The following is a 12,082-nucleotide window of genomic DNA, read 5'->3' on the forward strand; positions in this document are numbered from 1 at the left end:
GATGACGTCCGGGTCGGGCGCCGCCGGGCGGAAGACTAGGGCGGCGAGGTCGGATTCCCGGGCGCTTGGGGAAGATGGTGCTTCGGCGGCTGCTGGCGGCCCTGCTGCACAGCCCGCAGCTGGTGGAACGTCTGTCCGAGTCTCGGCCTATCCGACGTGCGGCGCAGCTCACGGCCTTCGCTCTGCTGCAGGCCCAGCTGCGGAGCCAGGACGCGGCCCGCCGCCTGCAGGACCTCGCGGCTGGCCCCGCAGGCTCCCTGTGCCGCCGCGCTGGGCGATTCAGAGACACCTTCACCCAGGAGCTACGCCGCGGCCTCCGTGGCCGTTCGGGGCCACCACCAGGTAGCCAGAGGGGCCCTGGCGCAAACATTTAAGCCTGGGCTGTGCGGGGCCGAGGCCTTTACTTTGCCTTCCGGGCTCTACACTGGCCTCGACGTGGAGGGGTCGTTCCGGGCACTGCGTGCGGCTTCGAACCCCGACTCGGATTGTTGGCCTGCAGACATCCCACGCAGAAGAGCCTAGGCCAGACCGCAGGCTCCGCTGAAGTCCTGTGATTGGACAAGACACCGTGTGGAGAAAGACCCCGAAGCCTAACAGAGATGAAGATAGGCTGGGTCCAGACACCGCACCCGCGGAGAGCCGCGGACCGAAGCCAGAGAGCCTTTCCTCTGCAGATGGAACTGACACTCTTGACAGATGCTGCTGAATCTGCACTGGTGTAGCAGGACACTTAATTCCAGGGACGATGTGAATGAAAAGACAACCCTACAACTGCCAAATTCCTTAATGTATGAGCTGGTTAATAGGCATGAGTGTGATACTTCTCAGGCAAGATATATTGAGAATACCGGGGACTGTAGGCCTATGGCAATAATAAACACGTATTTTATGAAATGAGTATTTTGTGCTGGGACTTGCTCATTGCACTCTGCGTGTTATTTCGCTTACTCCTTACAACCACATCCGCATGAGCAAGCAGATTACTTTTTGGATTTTTTTGTAGAGATGGGGTAGTCTCGAACTCTTGGGTCCGAGTGATCGTCCTGCCTCAGCCTCCCAAAATGCTGGGATTAGAGGCAAGAGCCACTCCGATGGAAACAGAGGCTGCTGCTTAAGTTGCCCAAAGTCTTGCAGAGTGGGATGTGAGCAGAGGCATTTGATTCCAGGGCCTAAGTCCTTAACACAGCTCTGCAACATTTACCCTGATACTTTCCTTCCTTCCCCAACCCCCCATCATCAGGCATTAAGACTACTGCCTAGGAGCAGGCGTGGTGGCAGTTGTGTCTAATCCAAGCCACTGCAGAGGAAGGAGGATCGCATGAGCCTGAGATGAGACCAGCCTGGGCAGCATAGCGAGAACCTGTCTCAAAAATAAAAAAAGACTGCTGCCTGCCATGGAATGAGCTACCTGGACTCATCCCTCATTTTAGAGGGTCAGGCATATGAAACTAAGACTATGGTCCAGCAAGTTAGTGGACCCATGATTAGGAAATCCACTGTATATACAAATGTCCTGTCATTTGAAGCTCCTAGCTAAATTTCTGATTTATTTATTTATTTATTTTGAGACAGGGCCTCACTCTTGCCCAGGCTGGAGTGCAGTGGCATAATACTAGCTGTCACTGCAACCTCGACCTATTGGGCCAAGTGATCGAGCTTCCTCCCTGGGTCTCCCAAGTAGCTGGGATTACAGGCCCATGACACTATGCGCAGCTAATTAAAAACAGGTTTTTTTTTGTTTTTGTTTTTGAGACAGAGTCTTACTTTGTCACCAGGCTGGAGTGCAGTGGCATGATCTCGGCTCACTGCAACGTCCACCTCCCGGGTTCAAGTGATTCCCCTGCCTCATCCTCCCGAGCAGCTGGGACTACAGATGTGCGCCACCATGCCTGGCTAGTTTTTTGTATTTTAGTAGAAATGGAGTTTCACCATGTTGGTCAGGATGGTCTTGATCTCCTGACCTTGTGATCTGCCTGCCTCAGCCTCCCAAAGTGCTGGGATTACAGGCATGAGCCACCGTGCCCAGCCACAATTTTGTTTTGTTTTGTTTTGTTTTGTGTTTTATGGTTGAAATGGCATTGCACTTTGTTTCCCAGGCTGGTCCTGAACTCCTGGTCTCAAGCAGTTCTCCTGCTTCTGCCTCCCAAAGTGCTGGGATTACTGGTGTGAGCCACCACACCCAGATCTGATCATTTCTAATTAGGCAACACAGATAATCATGCAATCTAGAAGCTTGAAGCCATCGGAAAAATTGAGGCTGGTAACCAGACACTAGCTGAGCATGGTGTGTTCCCTGCTCTCTGGGGCAGGATGGGAGGGCTTGAGACCCACAGTTCTTCTAAGGAGGGAGAACATCTGGCTCCCTAATCTGGGAGAATGACTTTTTTTTTTCCCCCCAAGACCGTCTCGCTGTGTCTCCCAGGCGGGAGTGAGTGGCGCGATCTCGGCTCACTGCAACCTCCGCCTCCTGGGTTCAAGCCATTCTCCTGCCTCAGCCTCCTGAGCAGCTGGGACCACAGGCGCCACCACCACACCCAGCTAATTTTTGTATTTTTAGTAGAGACAGGGTTTCACCATGTTGGCCAGGCTGGTCTCAACTCCTGACCTCGAGATCTGCCCGCCTTGGCCTCTCAAAGTACTGGGATTACAGGTGTGAGCCACCACGCCCAGTCAGGAGAATGACTCTTAAGGACAAGGTGCAGAAATGGCTAGAGAGTTTCCCACCACCTCTCAGGAACAGGAGTAAAAGAAAGTAGGGAGAAAATCTCCAGGTGCAATTATATATTTCAAACATTACTTGTTTGCAAACACTAAGACAGCAGGCATCAGAGGGCCATGAAGTACAACACAACTCCCACTTCCATGCTTAAAGAGCTTTGTGAGAGCTGTGCCTGTCGAGGACGGGGGATGTGTACTGTGGATTCCAGGAATGACACGATGTTAGCTGGCAGACACCTCAAAGATCCTCTGATCCCAACAGACTGGGAAGTGGGATGGGAGAGTGGAAGGGGCTTTCTCAAGATCACACAGCGAGGGGGTGACAGACCAAGGGGCTAGAAGTTGGGTCCCCTGGATCTGGGCCACCTGTTCTCTATACTTCATCACACTGACTTCCACATTATTTGGATAGGCAGATCGGTCTCAGGAAGCCAGAGGTTGTCATGACAGCAAGGGCAAGGCATCATGGGAAGTTTGGGAGAGGTCGCTGGGGAATGTCACTGGCAGTTCATTCTTTTTCCCAACCAGGTACTATTACATGTTTCAAACATCACAGTGGCTGGAAGCAGTAGGGCAGGAACCGACAGGTGTCATCACTTACACCTGGTTCTTTGGGGACCTTGACATCAGGACTGACAGGTCAGATCTTTGGTCTCAGGGAGAGGAGTGCCAGCTCACCCAGAAGGCAGAACAGCCATGCCCAGGAGAGGCAGCAGTGGGAGTCGTGAAGGAGAACCTGGGCCCTGTCCCCGCGTCCCAGCCCAGCTACCCAAGTAGAAGGTGGGGCAGCAACTTCTATGGCTGAATCGTGGGCGGTTGTCATATTGTCAGGTTTCTTCCCCCAGCTCCACGATGTGAAGACTGAGGTGGTCCCTCCAAGCCCCACTCAGCAAGGAGGACAGGGCTGGTGGATCCTCCAGGGTTAGATGGGGAAATACAAGTGTTTCATTCTTGAAGGGGAAGCTGCACTTCTCCACGGCACCCCTGGTGGTGCCAGGGGTCACCACAAAGAGGCGGCAGAGCCATGGCCCACCAGCCACTTGGCAGGCGGGTTGTCTGGTAAAGCTTTTCAGGGCTTGGCACAGGACCCAGTCCTCAGTCCCACCCATGTCCACCACCTCCACTGGTGACCCCAGGCCTGGGAGGTGGAGGAGGTGCCGGGGGGGCATGTAGGTGTGAGTGAAGAGGAGTGTGTAGTGGGTGGGTGCGCTTGGGAGCACAGGGGCATGGACCACCTGCTCCAGGTACTCCAGGCCAGGCACCAGGCCCCCCTGATGCAGGCAGCCGAAGAAGAAGGCACCGAGGGCATTGAAGAGGACCACGGTGCCCTTCCAAGGCACAGGTTGGGTCTGCGGACTACAAAGCAGGACTAGGGGGACCAGGAGGGGAATCAGGAACCGAGCCTCCTGGTGGCTAAAGGCAGACAGCAGGGCTAGGGGCATGAAGTAAAGGAGAAGGAGATAGGACCTGGGGCTGGACAGCAGGCTCCAGGCACCCAGTGCCCTCAGGAGGCCCATTTGTAAAGAGGCCTGGAGGCCAGCTTGCAGCTGTTGCCACGCGGCCTGCAGGGCCTGGGCATGCAGCACCCCAAAGAGCAGGAAGCCATTGACTGCCAGGTGAGTGAGCCGCACATGCGTGCCATGCCTCGCCAGGTTTTGGGGATTCAGGTTGTAGTGCAAGAAGTTGACAGGTGTAAGGACAAGGGTCCTGGATGTAGCGGAGCTGGAGAAATACCAGCTGTCCATGGCCACAAACACCACTGCTGTGAGGGCCGCCCCAGGGAGCAGCACCAGGGCCTCCCGGGTCAGGGACTTCAAGCCAGGGTTTGTGGCTCCACGAGTGCCCCAGAGGTAGAGAGGGACCACAGCAAAGGCCAGAAAGGTGGGCCGGTTGAAGAAGCCAGCAGCCACGATGCCTCCAAGAAGCCAGCTGTGCCACCATGGACCCGGCACAGGCTCCTTGCATGTAGGGCCCCACATTACATGGGGGGATACCAGCACCAGCAGCCACGCGAAGAGGAGTCCCTCAATGGTGTTGGAGAAGGTCCTTGTGTAGAAGACCAGGGTGACGTAGGAACCAGAGAGCAGGGCCAGGGCATTCCAGCGATCCGCCCCCAACAGTGGGGCCAGGTGGTACACCACCCCGTCCAGAGCGAAGGAAAGGGCAGCGAGGAGGAGTCGCGGCCCCACCAGCAGCGCATAGCTACTCACCAGGCCAGGCCACGGCCCCAGCTCTCCCCAGAGCCTGAGCAGCCAGAAGGTAGAGCCGGAGGTCAGCAGGGGGAAGACCACGGTGCGGCAGGGGCTGCTGGGGTAAAACTCCCAGGGCCGGGCGGCCTGCATGCCCAGGATGTCCTCTGCAGAGAAGGAGAGGCAGAGCTGAGCCAGTACCAAGCTCAGGGATGTAGTGGGCAAAATTCTAGGGTGGCACCCAGCATTTCCACCCCTTGGTGTGTGTGCCCTGCATAATCCCTGGGACTGTGCCCTGGACGGATTTTTCCCTCCCTCCCTGCCTTCCCTCCCTCTCTCCCTCCTTCCTTCCCTTCCCTTCTTTCCCTTCCCATTCCTTCCTTTCCCATCCTTCCCTTCCTTCCCTTCCCGTTCCTTCCCGTTCTTCCTGTTCCTTCACTTCCCTTCCTCCCTTCCTTGCTGGGTCTCTGTCACCCAGGCTGGAGTGCAGTGGCGAGATCATTGCTCTTGCTGTGTTACTGAGGCTGATCTCAGACTCCTGACTTTAAGCGATTCTTCCACCTCAGCCTCTTATCGTGCTGGGATTACAGGTTTGAGCCACTGCACCTGGCCCCCAGGATGCAATGTACTCCTGTGATTAGGTTACGTCATACAGGAGCACTGACTGTAAAATAGGGAGACTATGCGGTGGGCCGGACCTAATCACGACAATATTTTAATAACAGAGTTTTCATCAGCTGGATGCAGAAGGGGCAGTCAGATTCAAAGCATAAGAAGGATTTGACATGCCACTGCTGGCTTAAAGATGGAAGAGGCCATTGGCTAGGAATGTGGGTAGCCTCTGAAAGCTAAGAGCAAGGAAACCGCACCATAGGTTCCACAGCTGACATGAACTAGATTCTGCTAGAATTAGAGAGCTTCCAGACAAGAACTCAGCCCAGTCCATACACTGATGTCCACCTTGTGAGCAGAGAGCCCATGCCGCACTTCTGATCGTGAACTCACGAATGGGTGCAGTTTTAAGCTGCTGGGATTTTGATGGTTTGTCACGCAGCAGCAGAAACAAGCGCAGGGGAGCTCAGAGGGCAGAGGGCAGGAGGTACCTCCCTGGGAGATGAGGCGGCTGTGTGTCCTGGGAAGAGTGTGTGGGAGGCGGGCAGGTGGGGGGAGGCCTAACCTCTTCTCAGGGTTCCAAGATCTCAAAAATCAGAGTCAGAGCCCCATCTCTGATGATTGTTATCAGGAGATGGGGGGAGAGAAGAGGGGGAGGGGCTGAGCCATTGGGGTTATGTCAGGGGTGATTTATGTTTAGTCTTATGATACTTAATTTTTTTTTTTTTTAGAGTCTCACTCTGTCGCCCAGGCTGGAGTGCAGTGGCGCTATCTCGGCTCACTGCAACCTCCACGTCCTGGGTTTAAGCGATTCTCCTGCCTCAGCCTCCTGAGTAGCTGGAATTACAGGCGCCTGCCACTGCACCCGGATGATTTTTGTATTTTCAGTAGAGATGGGGTTTCACCATGTTGGCTAGCCTGGTCTCCAACCCCTGACCTCAAATGATCCACCCGCCTCAGCCTCCTAAAGTGCTGGGATTACAGGCCTGAGCCACTGTGCCCTGACTATGATACTTAAATTTTTTATAAGAAGAATATATCCAAGTAGTACTTACATAATTTAAGAAATACTTGCTGCCTGGTCTGTAACCTGTGCCAGAGCTCTGAGGGCGGGGGTGAGGGGGCAGCTCATCAGAGCTCTGAGGGTGGGGGTGAGGGGGCAGCTCCACATCAGAGCTCTGGGGGGTGGGGGTGAGGGGGCAGCTCCACATCAGAGCTCTGGGGGGTGGGGGTGAGGGGGCAGCTCCACTCCAAGCCTCGTTGTTCACAGCGTCTCCTGCTTGATCACCTGCTGGCTGTTTCGAGCTGATTATACAGCCTGGGGATCATTCGGGTTCTTTGGTTCTGCTACTTATTTCTCCAGCCTTTCAGCTGTTTTATCTGTCTATGTTAGATGGTGAAAGGGAGGCAAAATCCAGGATCAAATCTATCTGGGTGTTTTTCTGGTTAAAAAAAAAACATGTGAGGGAAAGAAGATAAGCCTTTTAACTAAAAAACAAATTCACCTGTTGAGCCCTGTGGCAAAGAAAGCTGGTGCCTCCAAAATACCTATTCCCTCCTCCTTCCTTAGACTCTTTTTTGAGACGGAGTTTCACTCTGTTGCCCAGGCTGGGGTGCAGTGGCACAATCTCAGCTCACTGCAACCTCCGCCTCCTGAGTTCAAGCGATTCTCCTGCCTCAGCCTCCCAAGTAGCTGGGATTACAGGCACCTACCACCACGCCCAGCTAATTTCTTGTATTTTTAATAGAGATGGGGTTTTATCACGTTGGCCAGACTGGTCTCAAACTCCTGACCTCAGGCGATCCGCCTGCCTCAGCCTCCCACAGTGCTGGGATTACCAGCGAAAGCCTCCGGAGGCCACAGTGCTGGGATTACCGGCAAAAGCCTCCGCATCTGACCCCTTTGGCTCTTTAGCTGGGCACTTGCTCAGACAGAAAGACTATAATTTTTAGCTTCCTTAGCAGCTAGGTGTGGTCTCATGATACATTCTGCCCAGTGCGATAGAAATGGGCAAACATCATGCGACCTTCAAAATATGACCTTAAAGAAAGAAGTAATGCCTTCTCCTTTGTTGGCTGGAAAGACTGCGTGTAGACTTGATGGCTGGAGCTCAAGCAGCCGTCTTGAACCATGAGGATGAAGCCACATGCCCATCACAACTGAAAGGCCTCAAGGCCTTTGGGTGAGATGGCACGGGCAAGGCAACTATCCTCAACTATACCACCTAACAGGCAACTGAGTGTCCCAGGTACGGGTTCCCTCACCCCTCACTTGAATCTACAGAAGTTTCATCATCTCAGATCACAGCCCTATGGAAGCTCTTGCCAAACACTGGGGAAGCCCAGCTGTAAAAGTTTCCCACTGGGAAGCCCAACACAGCTCTCATTCCCACCAACAACACAGCTCTCATTCTCACCAACAACACAGCTCTCATTCTCACCAACACAGCTCTCATTCTCACCAACAACACAGCTCTCATTCTCACCAACAACACAGCTCTCATTCTCACCAACACAGCTCTCATTCTCACCAACAACACAGCTCTCATTCCCACCAACACAGCTCTCATTCTCACCAACACAGCTCTCATTCCCACCAACACCACAGCTCTCATTCTCACCAACACAGCTCTCATTCTCACCAACAACACAGCTCTCATTCTCACCAACAACACAGCTCTCATTCTCACCAACACAGCTCTCATTCTCACCAAAAACACAGCTCTCATTCCCACCAACACAGCTCTCATTCTCACCAACACAGCTCTCATTCCCACCAACACCACAGCTCTCATTCTCACCAACAACACAGCTCTCATTCCCAGCAACAGAGCTCTCATTCTCACCAACACGGCTCTCATTCTCACCAACAACACGGCTCTCATTCTCACCAACACCACAGCTCTCATTCCCACCAACACAGCTCTCATTCTCACCAACAACACAGCTCTCATTCCCACCAACACAGCTCTCATTCTCACCAACACCACAGCTCTCATTCTCACCAACAACACGGCTCTCATTCTCACCAACACCACAGCTCTCATTCCCACCAACAACACAGCTCTCATTCCCACCAACACCACAGCTCTCATTCTCACCAACAACACAGCTCTCATTCTCACCAACACAGCTCTCATTCTCACCAACAACACAGCTCTCATTCTCACCAACACAGTTCTCATTCTCACCAACACAGCTCTCATTCTCACCAACACAGCTCTCATTCCCACCAACACCACAGCTCTCATTCTCACCAACAACACAGCTCTCATTCCCACCAACACAGCTCTCATTCTCACCAACACAGCTCTCATTCTCACCAACAACACGGCTCTCATTCTCACCAACACCACAGCTCTCATTCGCACCAACAACACAGCTCTCATTCTCACCAACAACACAGCTCTCATTCCCACCAACACAGCTCTCATTCTCACCAACACAGCTCTCATTCTCACCAACAACATGGCTCTCATTCTCACCAACACCACAGCTCTCATTCCCACCAACAACACAGCTCTCATTCTCACCAACAACACAGCTCTCATTCTCACCAACACAGCTCTCATTCCCACCAACACAGCTCTCATTCTCACCAACAACACAGCTCTCATTCTCACCAACACAGCTCTCATTCTCACCAACACCACAGCTCTCATTCCCACCAAAAACACGGCTCTCATTCTCACCAACACAGCTCTCATTCTCACCAACACAGCTCTCATTCCCACCAACACAGCTCTCATTCTCACCAACAACACAGCTCTCATTCTCACCAACACAGCTCTCATTCTCACCAACAACACAGCTCTCATTCTCACCAACACAGCTCTCATTCTCACCAACGACACAGCTCTCATTCTCACCGACACAGCTCTCATTCCCACCAACACAGCTCTCATTCTCACCAACAACACAGCTCTCATTCTCACCAACGACACAGCTCTCATTCCCACCAACACAGCTCTCATTCTCACCAACACAGCTCTCATTCCCACCAACACAGCTCTCATTCCCACCAACACCACAGCTCTCATTCCCACCAACACAGCTCTCATTCCCACCAACACAGCTCTCATTCTCACCAACACAGCTCTCATTCTCACCAACAACACAGCTCTCATTCTCACCAACACAGCTCTCATTCGCACCAACAACACAGCTCTCATTCTCACCAACACAGCTCTCATTCCCAACACCACAGCTCTCATTCTCACCAACACAGCTCTTATTCTCACCAACACCACAGCTCTCATTCTCACCAACACAGCTCTCATTCTCACCAACAACACAGCTCTCATTCTCACCAACAACACAGCTCTCATTCTCACTAACACAGCTCTCATTCTCACCAAAAACACAGCTCTCATTCCCACCAACACAGCTCTCATTCTCACCAACACCACAGCTCTCATTCCCACCAACAACACAGCTCTCATTCTCACCAACAACACAGCTCTCATTCCCACCAACACAGCTCTCATTCTCACCAACACAGCTCTCATTCTCACCAACAACACGGCTCTCATTCTCACCAACACCACAGCTCTCATTCCCACCAACAACACAGCTCTCATTCTCACCAACAACACAGCTCTCATTCTCACCAACACAGCTCTCATTCCCACCAACACAGCTCTCATTCTCACCAACAACACAGCTCTCATTCTCACCAACACAGCTCTCATTCTCACCAACACCAGAGCTCTCATTCCCACCAAAAACACAGCTCTCATTCTCACCAACACAGCTCTCATTCTCACCAACACAGCTCTCATTCCCACCAACACAGCTCTCATTCTCACCAACAACACAGCTCTCATTCTCACCAACACAGCTCTCATTCTCACCAACAACACAGCTCTCATTCTCACCAACACAGCTCTCATTCTCACCAACACCACAGCTCTCATTCTCACCAACAACACGGCTCTCATTCCCACCAACACAGCTCTCATTCTCACCAACAACACAGCTCTCATTCTCACCAACGACACAGCTCTCATTCTCACCGACACAGCTCTCATTCCCACCAACACAGCTCTCATTCTCACCAACAACACAGCTCTCATTCTCACCAACGACACAGCTCTCATTCCCACCAACACAGCTCTCATTCTCACCAACACAGCTCTCATTCCCACCAACACAGCTCTCATTCCCACCAACACCACAGCTCTCATTCCCACCAACACAGCTCTCATTCCCACCAACACAGCTCTCATTCTCACCAACACAGCTCTCATTCTCACCAACACAGCTCTCATTCTCACCAACAACACAGCTCTCATTCTCACCAGCACAGCTCTCATTCCCACCAACACCACAGCTCTCATTCTCACCAACACAGCTCTCATTCTCACCAACACCACAGCTCTCATTCTCACCAACACAGCTCTCATTCTCACCAACAACACAGCTCTCATTCTCACCAACAACACAGCTCTCATTCTCACTAACACAGCTCTCATTCTCACCAACAACACAGCTCTCATTCCCACCAACAACACAGCTCTCATTCTCACCAACACCACAGCTCTCATTCCCACCAACAACACAGCTCTCATTCCCACCAACAATACAGCTCTCATTCTCACCAACAACACAGCTCTCATTCCCACCAACACAGCTCTCATTCTCACCAACACAGCTCTCATTCTCACCAACAACACGGCTCTCATTCTCACCAACACCACAACTCTCATTCCCACCAACAACACAGCTCTCATTCTCACCAACAACACAGCTCTCATTCTCACCAACACAGCTCTCATTCCCACCAACAACACGGCTCTCATTCTCACCAACACAGCTCTCATTCTCACCAACAACACAGCTCTCATTCTCACCAACACAGCTCTCATTCTCACCAACACCACAGCTCTCATTCCCACCAAAAACACAGCTCTCATTCTCACCAACAACACAGCTCTCATTCTCACCAACACAGCTCTCATTCTCACCAACACCACAGCTCTCATTCTCACCAACAACACGGCTCTCATTCCCACCAACACAGCTCTCATTCTCACCAACAACACAGCTCTCATTCTCACCAACGACACAGCTCTCATTCTCACTGACACAGCTCTCATTCCCACCAACACAGCTCTCATTCTCACCAACAACACAGATCTCATTCTCACCAACGACACAGCTCTCATTCCCACCAACACAGCTCTCATTCTCACCAACACAGCTCTCATTCCCACCAACACAGCTCTCATTCCCACCAACACCACAGCTCTCATTCCCACCAACACAGCTCTCATTCCCACCAACACAGCTCTCATTCTCACCAACACAGCTCTCATTCTCACCAACACAGCTCTCATTCTCACCAACAACACAGCTCTCATTCTCACCAACACAGCTCTCATTCCCACCAACACCACAGCTCTCATTCTCACCAACACAGCTCTCATTCTCACCAACAACACAGCTCTCATTCTCACCAACAACACAGCTCTCATTCTCACTAACACAGCTCTCATTCTCACCAACACAGCTCTCATTCTCACCAACAACACAGCTCTCATTCTCACCAACACAGCTTTCAT

The 12,082-nt window shown here is 52.4% G+C and overlaps 2 protein-coding genes across 15 annotated transcripts in view; one reads left to right on the plus strand and one right to left on the minus strand.

Moving 5' to 3' along the window:
* The first annotated feature begins 16 nt into the window (after positions 1–16).
* Positions 17–897, plus strand: NCBP2AS2 (NCBP2 antisense 2 (head to head)). Its single transcript, XM_011723026.3, has one exon. The coding sequence runs from the start codon at positions 75–77 to the stop codon at positions 372–374; it is 300 nt and encodes a 99-aa protein (XP_011721328.2). The 5' UTR covers positions 17–74; the 3' UTR covers positions 375–897.
* Positions 690–12,082, minus strand: part of LOC139355277 (phosphatidylinositol glycan anchor biosynthesis class Z) — a 43,118-nt gene continuing 31,725 nt past the window's right edge. For all 14 annotated transcript variants that reach the window (XM_011723036.3, XM_071090595.1, XM_071090594.1 and 11 more), the window contains one exon: positions 690–5,074. In XM_011723036.3, coding sequence (XP_011721338.2) covers positions 3,546–5,074 — 1,529 coding nt within the window. In that variant the 3' untranslated portion in view covers positions 690–3,545. The remainder of the gene's footprint in view (positions 5,075–12,082) is intronic.

This window comes from Macaca nemestrina, chromosome 2, assembly GCF_043159975.1.
Source record: "Macaca nemestrina isolate mMacNem1 chromosome 2, mMacNem.hap1, whole genome shotgun sequence".
NCBI lineage: Eukaryota > Metazoa > Chordata > Mammalia > Primates > Cercopithecidae > Macaca > Macaca nemestrina.

Bases quoted from the DNA above. Each gene is read 5' to 3' on its own strand.
- NCBP2AS2 (XM_011723026.3), top strand. From the start codon at position 75: ATGGTGCTTCGGCGGCTGCTGGCGGCCCTGCTGCACAGCCCGCAGCTG.